The following is a 17,032-nucleotide window of genomic DNA, read 5'->3' as shown; positions in this document are numbered from 1 at the left end:
GTCCCTGCAATATAAGGGCCGTACTATAGAGGGCGTCTAGGTGACTGTTCAAATCTAATTGCTGATTGGTTGCTATTGGCAATATCCCCAGTGATGTTATGCATTATAATAAATATGCCCTAGTGTAGAGGGAGAGTAACAGCGCCTTGTGGCCCCCCGACATTAAGTGGGACTGGGGGTTCTGTTTCCATAAAGGTAGGGACACCGATCGGTTAGGAGGAAGAGAGTCGGGGTGCAGCCTCATTACAGAAACCCATTCCTGTATCGGGGGGCTCGGCACCTGTGTGCATTCATTGTTTGATCTGGGGCACCCATTCCTGTATCGGGGGGCTCGGCACCTGTGTGCACTCATTATATGATCTGGGGCACCCGTTCCTGTATCGGGGGGCTCGGCACCTGTGTGCACTCATTGTTTGATCTGGGGCACCCGTTCCTGTATCGGGGGGCTCGGCACCTGTGTGCATTCATTGTTTGATCTGGGGCACCCATTCCTGTATCGGGGGGCTCGGCACCTGTGTGCACTCATTGTTTGATCTGGGGCACCCGTTCCTGTATCGGGGGGCTCGGCACCTGTGTGCATTCATTGTTTGATCTGTGGCACCCGTTCCTGTATCGGGGGGCTCGGCACCTGTGTGCACTCATTATATGATCTGGGGCACCCGTACCTGTATCGGGGGGCTGGGCACCTATGTGCATTCATTGTTTGATCTGTGGCACCCGTTCCTGTATCGGGGGCTCGGCACCTGTGTGCATTCATTGTTTTGATCTGTGGGCACCCGTTGCCTGTATCGGGGGGCCTTGGCTCGTCACTGTGTGCATATTCATTGTTATGACGTTGGCAGCGTTCCTGTATCGGGGGGCTCGGCACCTGTGTGCATTCATTGTTTGATCTGGGGCACCCGTTCCTGTATCGGGGGGGCTCGCGGCACCTGTGTGCATTCATTGTTTGATCTGGGGCACCGTTCCTGTTATCGGGGGGCTCGCACCTGTGTGCATTCATTTGTTTGATCTGTGGGCACCCGTTCCTGTATCGGGGGGCTCGGCACCTGTGTGCATTCATTGTTTGATCTGGGGCACCCATTCCTGTATTGGGGGGCTCGCACCTGTGTGCATTCATTGTTTGATCTGGGGCACCCCTTCCTGTATCGGGGGGCTTGGCACCTGTGTGCATTCATTGTTTGATCTGGGGCACCCATTCCTGTATCGGGGGGCTCGGCACCGATGTGTGCATTCATTGTTTGATCTGGGGCAACCCATTCCTGTATCGGGGGGCTCGGCACCTGTGTGCACTCATTGTTTGATTCTGGGGCACCCGTTCCTCCTGTGTCGGGGGGCTCGGCACCTGTGTGCATTCATTGTTTGATCTGGGGCACCCGTTCCAGTATCGGGGGGCTCGGCACCTGTGTGCATTCATTGTTTGATCTGGGGCACCCATTGCCTTATCGGGGGCTCGGCACCTGTGTGCATTCATTTTTTGATCTGGGGCACCCGTTTCCTGTATCGGGGGGCTCGGCACCTGTGTGCATTCATTGTTTGATCTGGGGCACCCGTTCCTGTATCGCGGGGGGGCTCGGGCACCTGTGTGCATTCATTGTTTGATCTGGGGCACGCCATTGCCTGGGTGTTCTGTTGGGGGCTCGGGCGGCACCTGTGTGCATTCATTGTTTGATGCTGGGGCACCCGTCCTGTATCGGGGGGCTCCGGCACCTGTGTGCATTCATTGTTTGATCTGGGGCACCCATTCCTGTATCGGGGGCTCGCACCTGTGTGCACTCATTGTTTGATCTGGGGCACCCGTTCCTGTATCGGGGGCTCGGCACCTGTGTGCATTCATTGTTTGATCTGGGGCACCCATTCCTGTATCGGGGGGGCTCGGCACCTGCTGTGCATCATTGTTTGATCTGGGGCACCCGTTCCTGTATCGGGGGCTCGGCACCTGTGTGCATTCATTGTTGATCTTGGGGCACCCATTCCTGTATCGGGGGGCTCGGCACCTGTGTGCACTCATTGTTTGATCTGTGGCACCCGTTCCTGTATCGGGGGGCTGGGCACCCGTTCCTGTATCGGGGGTCTCGGCACCCGTTCCTGTATCGGGGGGCTCGGCACCTGTGTGCACTCATTGTTTGATCTGGGGCACCCGTTCCTGTATCGGGGGGCTCGGCACCTGTGTGCACTCATTGTTTGAATTGTGAGTGTGTGGGGGGATCAATAGGTCCTGGTCCACTGTCTCTACATGACATTAAACGCGTGTCTCATACTTGTCCTCCATGTCTCTTCCGAGACAGACTCGAGGCGAGGGAGAGCATGGACTTTGGCTGAGAGGGAGGGGTGTCCCTGTGTGTGTGCTTTGCCCTCATACAAAGAGCCTGCGGGGCCCCTGGCACAGACTGGAGATTCAGGGAACTTTGTGTTCCTGTTTTAGCCCCTGCTGGAGGTCTGTTGTGGGCTGGAACGGGTCACCTGTAGGGTCTGGGGGTCTCCTGTTGGGTCTGGGACAGGTCTCCTGTTGGATCTGGGGCAGGTCTCTTGTTGGGTCAGGGGCAGGTCTTTTGTTGGGTCAGGGGCAGGTCTCCTGTTGTTCTGGGGCAGGTCTCTTGTTGGGTCAGGGGCAGGTCTCTTGTTGGATCTGGGGCAGGTCTCCTGTTGGATCTGGGGCAGGTCTCTTGTTGGATCTGGGGCAGGTCTCTTGTTGGATCTGGGGCAGGTCTCCTGTTGGGTCTGGGGCGGGTCTCCTGTTGGATCTGGGGCAGGTCTCTTGTTGGATCTGGGGCAGGTCTCTTGTTGGGTCAGGGGCAGGTCTCTTGTTGGATCTGGGGCAGGTCTCCTGTTGGATCTGGGGCAGGTCTCTTGTTGGATCTGGGGCAGGTCTCTTGTTGGATCTGGGGCAGGTCTCCTGTTGGGTCTGGGGCAGGTCTCCTCTTGGATCTGGGGCAGGTCTCTTGTTGGATCTGGGGCAGGTCTCTTGTTGGATCTGGGGCAGGTCTCCTGTTGGGTCTGGGGCGGGTCTCCTGTTGGGTCTGGATTTATACCTCCTGTGATTTCAAAGCAAGTGAATTTTTTGTTTTATTTGTGCCCTAACGTTGGGCGGCAGTCAGAATCCCGGTTACTTGACATTCCACTTGCCAGAGAGAGAGAGAAGTTTTTGGGAATTCTATGGAGCTGTAAAGAGGAAAATTGAAAGTGGAGCAACCTCTCAGCAACAGCAGAACCACAACAGAATTATATGGGCTGAGAAGATTTTGCTCAAGGACTGACAGCTAATTGGACGACAGAAACCATGGCTTTGGTCCTCCACATTTTGGCTTGCATTTTTGGCACTGGTGCTTGGGTGGCTATCAATGGCCTTTGGGTGGAACTCCCTCTAATTGTGAACGATCTTCCTGAAGGATGGTACTTACCCTCATACTTGACCATCATCATTCAGCTGGCCAACATTGGACCTCTTGTTGTTACACTCATGCACAAGTTCAAACCAGGCTGGCTGAATGAAATTGCCACCATATACACCATCATTGTTTTGGGTATTGTTGCCTCCTTCCTCTTGGCATTTTTCTGGAGAGAGACTACTTGGGTCGGAGGAGAACTTCACAGCACCGGGTTCCTGGTGTTGACCTTCTTTTTGTCCCTAGTGGATTGTACCTCCTCGGTGACTTTCCTTCCCTTCATGATGAAGCTGGAGACACAATACTTGACCTCCTATTTTGTGGGTGAAGGCCTAAGCGGCTTCATTCCAGGCTTGCTCTCTCTCATTCAGGGCGTTGGCATAGTGACGTGTGTCAATGTAACTCAGTCAGACAATGGAACCCAAACCATAAGCAGAAGTTCCTATGGGGCAGATCAGCTGGAGACCCAGTACCTACCTGCTAACTACTCTGTGCAAGTCTTCCTTTTCCTCCTGTGCGCTATGATGGCCTTCTGCCTGGTTGCCTTCTACTCACTAACGAGGATCAGCTCCAAGCAGCTCCTCCTTCAGAGCTCGACCACTCTCTTCCATTCCAGTTCCACCATTAACAGCACAAATCCTCCTGGAACCCCCCCAGGAACCCTGGAATTAACTGAATCTAAACAAGGAGACACCAGCGCCCCAACCATGGACAATCCTCTCAGAACAGAATGTAACACTCAAGAGATTTCTTATGGCCAATATGCTCTAATTTATTTCCTCACCGCATGGGTCAATGCCCTCACCAATGGGGTCCTTCCTTCTGTACAAACCTACTCTTGCATGCCCTATGGCAACCTGGCCTACCATCTGTCAGCAGCTGTTGGCTCCATGGCAAACCCTCTGGCCTGTCTCATCGCCATGTTCTTACCGTGCCAGTAAGTATTATTGGTCCAGGGCACAGAAGGGAGGGTTGTATTGGGCTGTTAGGGGATTGTGAGGAGTCTCCTGGGTTACTGTTGGGCTGGGTCACACCTCCCATGCCCAGACTGACAGAAGGGAGGGTTGTATTGGGCCGTTAGGGGATTGTGAGGAGTCTCCTGGGTTATTGTTGGGCTGGGTCACACCTCCCATGCCCAGACTGACAGAAGGGAGGGTTGTATTGGGCCGTTAGGGGATTGTGAGGAGTCTTCTGGGTTACTGTTGGGCTGGGTCACACCACCCATGCCCAGACTGACAGAAGGGAGGGTTGTATTGGGCTGTTAGGGGATTGTGAGGAGTCTGCTGGGTTATTGTTGGGCTGGGTCACACCACCCATGCCCAGACTGACAGAAGGGAGGGTTGTATTGGGGCCGTTAGGGGGTTGTGAGGAGTCTTCTGGGTTATTGTTGGGCTGGGTCACACCACCCATGCCCAGACTGACAGAAGGGAGGGTTGTATTGGGGCCGTTAGGGGATTGTGAGGAGTCTTCTGGGTTATTGTTGGGCTGGGTCACACCACCCATGCCCAGACTGACAGAAGGGAGGGTTGTATTGGGCTGTTAGGGGATTGTGAGGAGTCTCCTGGGTTACTGTTGGGTTGGGTCACACCTCCCATGCCCAGACTGACAGAAGGGAGGGTTGTATTGGCCCGTTAGGGGATTGTGAGGAGTCTTCTGGGTTATTGTTGGGTTGGGTCACCCATGCCCAGACTGACAGAAGGGAGGGTTGTATTGGGGCCGTTAGGGGATTGTGAGGAGTCTTCTGGGTTATTGTTGGGCTGGGTCACACCACCCATGCCCAGACTGACAGAAGGGAGGGTTATATTGGGCCGTTAGGGGATTGTGAGGAGTCTTCTAGGTTATTGTTGGGCTGGGTCACACCACCCATGCCCAGACTGACAGAAGGGAGGGTTGTATTGGGCCGTTAGGGGATTGTGAGGAGTCTTCTGGGTTATTGTTGGGCTGGGTCACACCACCCATGCCCAGACTGACAGAAGGGAGGGTTGTATTGGGCTGTTAGGGGATTATGAGGAGTCTTCTGGGTTATTGTTGGGCTGGGTCACACCACCCATGCCCAGACTGACAGAAGGGAGGGTTGTATTGGGCCGTTAGGGGATTGTGAGGAGTCTTCTGGGTTATTGTTGGGCTGGGTCACACCACCCATGCCCAGACTGACAGAAGGGAGGGTTGTATTGGGCCGTTAAGGGATTGTGTGGAGCCTTCTGGGTTATTGTTGGGTTGGGTCACACCACCCATGCCCAGACTGACAGAAGGGAGGGTTGTATTGGGCCGTTAGGGGATTGTGTGGAGCCTTCTGGGTTATTGTTGGGTTGGGTCACACCACCCATGCCCAGACTGACAGAAGGGAGGGTTGTATTGGGCCGTTAGGGGATTGTGTGGAGCCTTCTGGGTTATTGTTGGGTTGGGTCACACCACCCATGCCCAGACTGACAGAAGGGAGGGTTGTATTGGGCCGTTAGGGGATTGGGTGGAGCCTTCTGGGTTATTGTTGGGTTGGGTCCTTCATCCAATTCTCTCTCTTTCCAGGTCTCTTCTTGCTCTGGTGCTGCTGTCAGTCATTGGGACTGGATTTGGGACGTACAATATGGTGTCAGCTGTTCAGAGCCCGTGTCCCGTACTACAGGGATCCGACTGGGGCGTCGCCCTAATTGTATGTAAACTTACTGGTACTGAGCCACTATTACAAATGGTGCAAGGGAAGCAGTATGGCAGCTCCCTCGCTCAGTGTTATGGGGGTGTGAGGAGTGTGCCGCTCCCAGTAGGGCTGCGTGGCTTCGGCATAGGCCAAGGTGCAGGCAGTCTGGGACTGGCAGAAAGGTTAATCCAATAGGAACAGGCTAAAGTCCCTTTCTGTAGATAAATACCTGATAGGCCCTAATTGCCCCCTAATTGCCCAGATAACTGCCCTTATGGATCAATATAGAGACAGTCAGAAAAGAGACTCCATGGGGCTTACACTGCCAGCCTGTGTCACACTGCCAGCTCCCATCAGCCCTTACCCATCAGCCCTTGCTGTCAGGCCCTCTGGTGGGCCCTAGTGGCAGGACGGTAGCAGTGCAGGCAACAATAACTGAATGCTCATTGGTTGGACACTGGCAAATATTAACATTGCGGAGGGGGGGCTGCCATTTCTATAAGGACCATTTGCACATGTTTCATTTGCTGGTTTCTGCCTTCTGATTGGTCTGTTCTTTGCATCCCCCACCCCCAGGTGATGTCATGGCTCCTGTTTATTGGATCGCTCAGTTACGTTAAAGTGATGATTGGACTCATCCTGCGCAGCCAGAGTCACAGCGCCCTCCTGTGGTGCGGGGCGGTGGTACAGCTGGGATCCATGATTGGGGCCCTCGTTATGTTTCCATTGGTCAACATTTATGGCTTCTTCCAGTCAGCTGATCTGTGTAACTCTCAGTGTATTGGCTGATCCTGGCTGTGGCCCTGACCTTGTTGCCCCAAGGGCCCAATGTCCTTCCCAATGACTTTCTCAGGCCCCCAGACTCATACAGTGACATATCTAGAAGCCCCCCCCCGGAGCCCTGAGAGGTAACCCTACCCCCGATGCCCCAGCTGCACTGGGCTCATTAATGGGCCGATGAGCAGACATTTCTGCCCCCAGATGCAATGATCCCACAGGCCTCTAGGGAGACGGGGCGACTGGTGGTCCCACCGCCAAGGGCAGCTGGAAGGTGTCTCTGCACCTTGTAGCCAATCAGAATCCAGAGCATCAGCTGCATCCTCACCATCTCCATTACTGCCAGGGCCGGGACCCGGGGGGGAAATAATTACCCTCGTCTCACACGACTGCCCCCCAGGCACAAAGGCTTACAGACGGGGCAGGAATTCAGGGAGATTTGCCTTGTTTCATATACTGTATAATATCTCATCCCCAGCCTACAGCTGTTATAGAACTACAAGTCCCAGCATCCCTTGCAAGCCAACGGCCGTCTCACATCGCTAGAATTACCATGTCCGGCTCCTGAATCCCTGCCCCCCCCCCCGGGCCCCTATTAGCCAGACGGAGCCCCCATTCCAGTTCCAGTTTTGCCAGTTAGAAATGTGTGTAATCCAAATGCCAGATTTTACCTGTTCTCTTGCCGCCATGGTGCCAATAAAATAACTATTTATCTAACAGTCTACTTATCTGCCAAGTAGGGGGGTTCTACCTGCACGGGACCCCCATGTGCATCATTATATGCCGGGAACAGCCCCATTACTGCTATATTATACAGTTACTGTATGTGCATATATGATATGGGGGTTACACTGTGACAGTGGGGGGGGCTGGGGGAAAGATGGGGGGTATATCTGTGCCTATATATTATACAGTTACATTATGTGCATATATGATATGGGGGTTACACTGTGACAGTGGGGGGGGGCTGGGGGAAAGATGGGGGGTATATCTGTGCCTATATATTATACAGTTACATTATGTGCATATATGATATGGGGGTTACACTGTGACAGTGGGGGGGGGGGGGCTGGGGGAAAGATGGGGGGTATATCTGTGCCTATATATTATACAGTTACATTATGTGCATATATGATATGGGGGTTACACTGTGACAGTGGGGGGGGGGGCTGGGGGAAAGATGGGGGGTATATCTGTGCCTATATATTATACAGTTACATTATGTGCATATATGATATGGGGGTTACACTGTGACAGTGGGGGGGGGGGAAAGATGGGGGGTATATCTGTGCCTATATATTATACAGTTACATTATGTGCATATATGATATGGGGGTTACACTGTGACAGTGGGGGGGGGGCTGGGGGAAAGATGGGGGGTATATCTGTGCCTATATATTATACAGTTACATTATGTGCATATATGATATGGGGGTTACACTGTGACAGTGGGGGGGGGGGGGCTGGGGGAAAGATGGGGGGTATATCTGTGCCTATATATTATACAGTTACATTATGTGCATATATGATATGGGGGTTACACTGTGACAGTGGGGGGGGCTGGGGGAAAGATGGGGGGTATATCTGTGCCTATATATTATACAGTTACATTATGTGCATATATGATATGGGGGTTACACTGTGACAGTGGGGGGGGGCTGGGGGAAAGATGGGGGGTATATCTGTGCCTATATATTATACAGTTACATTATGTGCATATATGATATGGGGGTTACACTGTGACAGTGGGGGGGGGGAAAGATGGGGGGTATATCTGTGCCTATATATTATACAGTTACATTATGTGCATATATGATATGGGGGTTACACTGTGACAGTGGGGGGGGGGGGGGGCTGGGGGAAAGATGGGGGTATATCTGGGCCTATATATTATACAGTTACATTATGTGCATATATGATATGGGGGTTACACTGTGACAGTGGGGGGGGCTGGGGGAAAGATGGGGGGTATATCTGTGCCTATATATTATACAGTTACATTATGTGCATATATGATATGGGGGTTACACTGTGACAGTGGGGGGGGGGAAAGATGGGGGGTATATCTGTGCCTATATATTATACAGTTACATTATGTGCATAAATGATATGGGGGTTACACTGTGACAGTGGGGGGGGGGGGCTGGGGGAAAGATGGGGGGTATATCTGTGCCTATATATTATACAGTTACATTATGTGCATATATGATATGGGGGTTACACTGTGACAGTGGGGGGGGGGGCTGGGGGAAAGATGGGGGGTATATCTGTGCCTATATATTATACAGTTACATTATGTGCATATATGATATGGGGGTTACACTGTGACAGTGGGGGGGGGGGCTGGGGGAAAGATGGGGGGTATATCTGTGCCTATATATTATACAGTTACATTATGTGCATATATGATATGGGGGTTACACTGTGACAGTGGGGGGGGGGGGGGCTGGGGGAAAGATGGGGGTATATCTGGGCCTATATATTATACAGTTACATTATGTGCATATATGATATGGGGGTTACACTGTGACAGTGGGGGGGGCTGGGGGAAAGATGGGGGGTATATCTGTGCCTATATATTATACAGTTACATTATGTGCATATATGATATGGGGGTTACACTGTGACAGTGGGGGGGGGGGCTGGGGGAAAGATGGGGGGTATATCTGTGCCTATATATTATACAGTTACATTATGTGCATATATGATATGGGGGTTACACTGTGACAGTGGGGGGGGGGCTGGGGGAAAGATGGGGGGTATATCTGTGCCTATATATTATACAGTTACATTATGTGCATATATGATATGGGGGTTACACTGTGACAGTGGGGGGGGGGGGGCTGGGGGAAAGATGGGGGGTATATCTGTGCCTATATATTATACAGTTACATTATGTGCATATATGATATGGGGGTTACACTGTGACAGTGGGGGGGGGGGGGCTGGGGGAAAGATGGGGGGTATATCTGTGCCTATATATTATACAGTTACATTATGTGCATATATGATATGGGGGTTACACTGTGACAGTGGGGGGGGGGGGGGGCTGGGGGAAAGATGGGGGGTATATCTGTGCCTATATATTATACAGTTACATTATGTGCATATATGATATGGGGGTTACACTGTGACAGTGGGGGGGGGGGCTGGGGGAAAGATGGGGGGTATATCTGTGCCTATATATTATACAGTTACATTATGTGCATATATGATATGGGGGTTACACTGTGACAGTGGGGGGGGGGGGGAAGATGGGGGTATATCTGTGCCTATATATTATACAGTTACAGTATGTGCATATATGATATGGGGGTTACACTGTGACAGTGGGGGGGGGGCTGGGGGAAAGATGGGGGGTATATCTGTGCCTATATATTATACAGTTACATTATGTGCATATATGATATGGGGGTTACACTGTGACAGTGGGGGGGGGGGGGGGGGAAAGATGGGGGGTATATCTGTGCCTATATATTATACAGTTACATTATGTGCATATATGATATGGGGGTTACACTGTGACAGTGGGGGGGGGGGGGGGCTGGGGGGAAGATGGGGGGTATATCTGTGCCTATATATTATACAGTTACATTATGTGCATATATGATATGGGGGTTACACTGTGACAGTGGGGGGGGGGGGCTGGGGGAAAGATGGGGGGTATATCTGTGCCTATATATTATACAGTTACATTATGTGCATATATGATATGGGGGTTACACTGTGACAGTGGGGGGGGGGGGGCTGGGGGAAAGATGGGGGGGTATATCTGTGCCTATATAATATACAGTTACATTATGTGCATATATGATATGGGGGTTACACTGTGACAGTGGGGGGGGGGCTGGGGAAAGATGGGGGGTATATCTGTGCCTATATATTATACAGTTACATTATGTGCATATATGATATGGGGGTTACACTGTGACAGTGGGGGGGGGGGGCTGGGGGAAAGATGGGGGGTATATCTGTGCCTATATATTATACAGTTACATTATGTGCATATATGATATGGGGGTTACACTGTGACAGTGGGGGGGGGGAAAGATGGGGGGTATATCTGTGCCTATATATTATACAGTTACATTATGTGCATATATGATATGGGGGTTACACTGTGACAGTGGGGGGGGGGGGGGCTGGGGGAAAGATGGGGGTATATCTGGGCCTATATATTATACAGTTACATTATGTGCATATATGATATGGGGGTTACACTGTGACAGTGGGGGGGGGGCTGGGGGAAAGATGGGGGTATATCTGTGCCTATATATTATACAGTTACATTATGTGCATATATGATATGGGGGTTACACTGTGACAGTGGGGGGGGGGGCTGGGGGAAAGATGGGGGGTATATCTGTGCCTATATATTATACAGTTACATTATGTGCATATATGATATGGGGGTTACACTGTGACAGTGGGGGGGGGGGGGCTGGGGGAAAGATGGGGGGTATATCTGTGCCTATATATTATACAGTTACATTATGTGCATATATGATATGGGGGTTACACTGTGACAGTGGGGGGGGGGCTGGGGGAAAGATGGGGGGTATATCTGTGCCTATATATTATACAGTTACATTATGTGCATATATGATATGGGGGTTACACTGTGACAGTGGGGGGGGGGGGGGGGCTGGGGGAAAGATGGGGGGTATATCTGTGCCTATATATTATACAGTTACATTATGTGCATATATGATATGGGGGTTACACTGTGACAGTGGGGGGGGGCTGGGGGAAAGATGGGGGGTATATCTGTGCCTATATATTATACAGTTACATTATGTGCATATATGATATGGGGGTTACACTGTGACAGTGGGGGGGGGGAAAGAAGGGGGGTATATCTGTGCCTATATATTATACAGTTACATTATGTGCATATATGATATGGGGGTTACACTGTGACAGTGGGGGGGGGGGGCTGGGGGAAAGATGGGGGGTATATCTGTGCCTATATATTATACAGTTACATTATGTGCATATATGATATGGGGGTTACACTGTGACAGTGGGGGGGGGGCTGGGGGAAAGATGGGGGGTATATCTGTGCCTATATATTATACAGTTACATTATGTGCATATATGATATGGGGGTTACACTGTGACAGTGGGGGGGGGCTGGGGGAAAGATGGGGGGTATATCTGTGCCTATATATTATACAGTTACATTATGTGCATATATGATATGGGGGTTACACTGTGACAGTGGGGGGGGGGGGGCTGGGGGAAAGATGGGGGGTATATCTGTGCCTATATATTATACAGTTACATTATGTGCATATATGATATGGGGGTTACACTGTGACAGTGGGGGGGGGCTGGGGGAAAGATGGGGGGTATATCTGTGCCTATATATTATACAGCTACATTATGTGCATATATGATATGGGGGTTAAACTGTGACAGTAGGGGGGGGGGGGCTGGGGGAAAGATGGGGGGTATATCTGTGCCTATATATTATACAGCTACATTATGTGCATATATGATATGGGGGTAACTCAGGGAGGATGGGGAAATAGTTGCCCCTCGTTACCCTGTAGTAACATTATGTGCTGCAATTCACACTTTGGCCACCGGGGACCAGCGGGAGTTTGGGATTAGACTGAAGCAGCAGAATTAGGGAAAGGGATTCTGGCACAGTAGATACCCCCTCCCCCAGGGAATGGAGGGCCTGGTTCATCAGGCTGCGCTGCCATATGGTTTTATCCACAGGCTGTGGGCAGAGCACAGGTAATGAGCAGAGAAAGTCAGAGAATCATTTGGCTGTGGGGGTCTATACTCCATTCTCCAGGGAGACCCCCCTGCTCCTTCCCATTATTCTGCCCTCAGATAATGAACTAAAGGACAATAAAATGCTCATTTTGCCTCTCTGTGCCGAGAACGAGGTCCATTGAAATGCAAAGCAGCAGCCGGAGAATTGCTCCATCCTTCCTGCCTGACAGTGGGGCTGGGTATTGCAGCTGCTGAGGGAGGGTCCCACCACCTGGGCCCCAGAGCCCCCGTGTACCCCCAGTTCTGCCTGGAGGGCTGGACAGGAGATTGCGCTTCCATCTGCTCCCAGGCTGCTGCCCCTCACCCAACTCCCAGGAACCTGCAGGGGGCAAATGTCTGGGAATCTCTGCTCCTTCCCTGCAGGGGCCCATCCTGACCTCAGGGGGAACCAAGGTGGACTCTCAGTACCTGCGGCTGGACCCAGACTATCTGCACCGAGCCAAGTTCTCCCTCCTGCCCACCCCCAGCAGTCATTCAACTACAACTCCCTTTCCCTGCTTCAAGGGATTTATTCATTGGCTCAAAGGGTCTCTCACCCTCTTTGGTACCAGTACCAGGAGCCGGATCTGAGATGTGTTTAATTGCCCCATTTGCTTGAGAATGGAAAGCCATGAATTGCCCCTCATGATAGACAATAGCATGAAATTAATTGCCCCACTTGATAGAACATGGGAAGCAGATAACTTCCCCAGTTGATGGGAAGAAGTTAATTGCCCCAGTTGAAGAGGATGGGAAGAAGTTAATTGTCCCAGTTGATAGAGGATGGAAAGAAGTTAATTGCCCAGTTGATAGAGGAAGGGAAGGATTTAATTGCCCCAGTTGATAGAGGAAGGGAAGGATTTAATTGCCCCAGTTGATAGAGGATGGGAAGAAGTTAATTGCCCAGTTGATAGAGGAAGGGAAGGATTTAATTGCCCCAGTTGATAGAGGATGGGAAGAAGTTAATTGCCCCAGTTGATAGAGGGAGGGAAGGATTTAATTGCCCCAGTTGATAGAGGATGGGAAGAAGTTAATTGCCCAGTTGATAGAGGAAGGGAAGGATTTAATTGCCCCAGTTGATAGAGGATGGGAAGAAGTTAATTGCCCCAGTTGATAGAGGATGGGAAGAAGTTAATTGCCCCAGTTGATAATGAATGGAAAGCACTCTGGGAGGCCACTCCAGACCTCCTAGGAAATCTTGGGGTAATTGGGAGAGTCCCAGGAAAGTGCAGGAAAGTGGCCCCACTTTTGACCTGTTGATAGCAGCCCCCTGCCCCCTCCTCAACAACTTCAACCTGACTGCCCAGACCTGACCCCTTGATTGGCCACCACCTTTGGCCATGTCCCTCCCATGCTTTCTGAGTGGGAGGGATGGCCAATCAGGAGCCTGTGTATTGGCAAGCAACCGGGTTCATTGTGTGCCCAGAGCACTCCTTCTCTACTTATTTCTATTTACAAGTGAGTGGGGGGGGGGGATTTTTGCCTCAGCTGATAATAACAATACAGAGCACATTCCTTCATGACCACTAGGGGTGCTGTTCCACAGTAGTGACCAATGCCAACACATAAAGCCGGGGTGGGGAATGTGCAGGGGGGGGGGGCACAGAGTGACAGTTGGGCAGCCCAGGGTCCTGGCACCTCAGTGGGCTCAACCAGACGTGACAGGTGGGTCTGGCAGAAGTGGGATGGGCAGCCAGCGATACCATCACAGCCCCCCGGCCCCTCACAGCTCAGCCCTTATCAGGTTGAACAGACCCCGAGCCACAGCCACCGAATCATTTCGCCATTCACAGGCGCACAAAGGCCACTTGGCTTGTAAAGTGCTGAGATTAATTGCCCAATAAGCCGAAGTGGGAAACAGGCGGCACAGACGGCTCGGCCCTTGGGGCGGGGGGAGGGGCACATAATGAAGTGGGCAAAAGTTAATTTGATCCTTGACTTGTTTGTTGAAGGACCAGACAATGAGCTGCTTCTCATGGGATAATTGAGAGGGTTCCGCTCCCTGCTCTCTGCCTCTTGCACCGCTGTCTGCACTGGGATGTACTGGGGGTCTCACCGACTGTCTAATGTCTATAGTGGTGCAGCTACACTGTACTGTACAGTCTGAGCAACACACTACTCTCTCCATCTTGCCCTACTGTCCCCATTTTGTCCTACTGTCTCCATCTTGACCTACTGTCTCCATCTTGCCCTACTGTCTCCATCTTGCCCTACTGTCTCCATCTTGTCCTACTGTCTCCATCTTGTCCCTACTGTCTCCATCTTGTCCTACTGTCTCCATCTTGCCCTACTGTCTCCATCTTGCCCTACTGTCTCCATCTTGCCCTACTGTCTCCATCTTGCCCTACTGTCTCTATCTTGCCCTACTGTCCCCATCTTGCCCTACTGTCTCCATCTTGTACTACTGTCCCCATCTTGCCCTACTGTCCCCATTTTGTCCTACTGTCTCCATCTTGCCCTACTGTCTCCATCTTGCCCTAATGTCCCCATCTTGCCCTACTGTCTCCATCTTGTACTACTGTCCCCATCTTGCCCTACTGTCCCCATTTTGTCCTACTGTCTCTATCTTGCCCTACTGTCTCCATCTTGCCCTACTGTCCCCATCTTGTACTACTGTCCCCATCTTGCCCTACTGTCCCCATTTTGTCCTACTGTCTCCATCTTGTCCTACTGTCTCCATCTTGCCCTACTGTCCCCATCTTGCCCTACTGTCCCCATTTTGTCCTACTGTCCCCATCTTGCCCTACTGTCCCCATTTTGTCCTACTGTCTCCATCTTCTCCTACTGTCTCCATCTTGCCCTACTGTCCCGATCTTGCCATACTGTCTCCATCTTGCCCTACTGTCTCCATCTTGCCCTACTGTCCCCATCTTGTACTACTGTCCCCATCTTGCCCTACTGTCCCCATTTTGTCCTACTGTCTCCATCTTGTCCTACTGTCTCCATCTTGCCCCACTGTCTCCATCTTGCCCTACTGTCTCCATCTTGCCCTACAGTCTCCATCTTGCCCTACTGTCTCCATCTTGTCCTACTGTCTCCATCTCGCCCTACTGTCTCCATCTTGCCCTACTGTCCCCATCTTGCCCTACTGTCCTCATCTTGCCCTACTGTCCCCATCTCGCCCTACTGTCTCCATCTTGCCCTACTGTCTCCATCTTGCCCTACTGTCCCCATCTTGCCCTACTGTCCCCATCTTGTCCTACTGTCCCCATCTTGCCCTACTGTCCCCATCTTGCCCTACTGTCCCCATCTTGCCCTACTGTCTCCATCTTGCCCTACTGTCTCCATCTTGCCCTACTGTCTCCATCTTGTCCTACTGTCTCCATCTTGTCCTACTGTCTCCATCTTGCCCTACTGTCCCCATGTTGTCCTACTGTCTCCATCTTGCCCTACTGTCCCCATCTTGTCCTACTGTCCCCATCTTGCCCTACTGTCCCCATTTTGTCCTACTGTCTCCATCTTGCCGCCCTACTGTCCCCATTTTGTCCTACTGTCTCCATCTTGTCCTACTGTCTCCATCTTGCCCTACTGTCTCCATCTTGCCCTACTGTCTCCATCTTGTCCTACTGTCCCCATCTTGCCCTACTGTCTCCATCTTGCCCTACTGTCTCCATCTTGCCCTACTGTCCCATCTTGTCCTACTGTCCCCATCTTGCCCTACTGTCTCCATCTTGTCCTACTGTCTCCATCTTGCCCTACTGTCCCCATCTTGCCCTACTGTCCCCCATCTTGCCCTACTGTCTCCATCTTGTCCTACTGTCTCCATCTTGCCCTACTGTCTCCATCTTGCCCTACTGTCTCCATCTTGCCCTACTGTCTCCATCTTGCCCTACTGTCCCCATCTTGCCCTACTGTCTCCATCTTGCCCTACTGTCTCCATCTTGCCCTACTGTCTCCATCTTGCCCTACAGTCTCCATCTTGCCCTACGGTCCCCATCTTGTCCTACTGTCCCCATCTTGCCCTACTGTCCCCATTTTGTCCTACTGTCTCCATCTTGCCCTACTGTCCCCATTTTGTCCTACTGTCTCCATCTTGTCCTACTGTCTCCATCTTGCCCTACTGTCTCCATCTTGCCCTACTGTCTCCATCTTGTCCTACTGTCTCCATCTTGCCCTACTGTCTCCATCTTGCCCTACTGTCCCCATCTTGCCCTACTGTCCCCATCTTGCCCTACTGTCTCCATCTTGTCCTACTGTCCCCATCTTGCCCTACTGTCTCCATCTTGCCCTACTGTCTCCATCTTGCCCTACTGTCCCCATCTTGTCCTACTGTCCCCATCTTGCCCTACTGTCCCCATCTTGTCCTACTGTCCCCATCTTGCCCTACTGTCTCCATCTTGTCCTACTGTCTCCATCTTGCCCTACTGTCCCCATCTTGTCCTACTGTCCCCATCTTGCCCTACTGTCTCCATCTTGCCCTACTGTCTCCATCTTGCCCTACTGTCCCCATCTTGCCCTACTGTCTCCATCT

General features: G+C 51.7%; 1 protein-coding gene across 1 annotated transcript; it reads left to right on the top strand.

The window, feature by feature from the left end:
- The first annotated feature begins 2,425 nt into the window (after positions 1-2,425).
- slc52a3 (solute carrier family 52 (riboflavin transporter), member 3) lies at positions 2,426-7,512 on the top strand. The gene is made up of 3 exons (XM_002944429.4): positions 2,426-4,320; positions 5,910-6,033; positions 6,595-7,512. Exons 1-3 carry the CDS (start codon positions 3,278-3,280, stop codon positions 6,805-6,807), a joined length of 1,380 nt encoding a protein of 459 aa, XP_002944475.1. The 5' UTR covers positions 2,426-3,277; the 3' UTR covers positions 6,808-7,512.
- Positions 7,513-17,032: the final 9,520 nt, after the last annotated feature.

The sequence above is a fragment of the Xenopus tropicalis genome, chromosome 10 (genome assembly GCF_000004195.4).
Source record: "Xenopus tropicalis strain Nigerian chromosome 10, UCB_Xtro_10.0, whole genome shotgun sequence".
NCBI classification, from domain to species: domain Eukaryota; kingdom Metazoa; phylum Chordata; class Amphibia; order Anura; family Pipidae; genus Xenopus; species Xenopus tropicalis.
Note: the sequence above shows the minus strand (reverse complement) of the source record. Positions and strands in the feature narration are given on the sequence as shown.

Coding starts and splice junctions, on each gene's coding strand:
- slc52a3 (XM_002944429.4), top strand. CDS start 3,278: ATGGCTTTGGTCCTCCACATTTTGGCTTGCATTTTTGGCACTGGTGCT. Junction 4,321..5,909: donor GCCATGTTCTTACCGTGCCA/GTAAGTATTATT, acceptor CTCTCTTTCCAG/GTCTCTTCTTGCTCTGGTGC. Junction 6,034..6,594: donor ACTGGGGCGTCGCCCTAATT/GTATGTAAACTT, acceptor CCCCACCCCCAG/GTGATGTCATGGCTCCTGTT.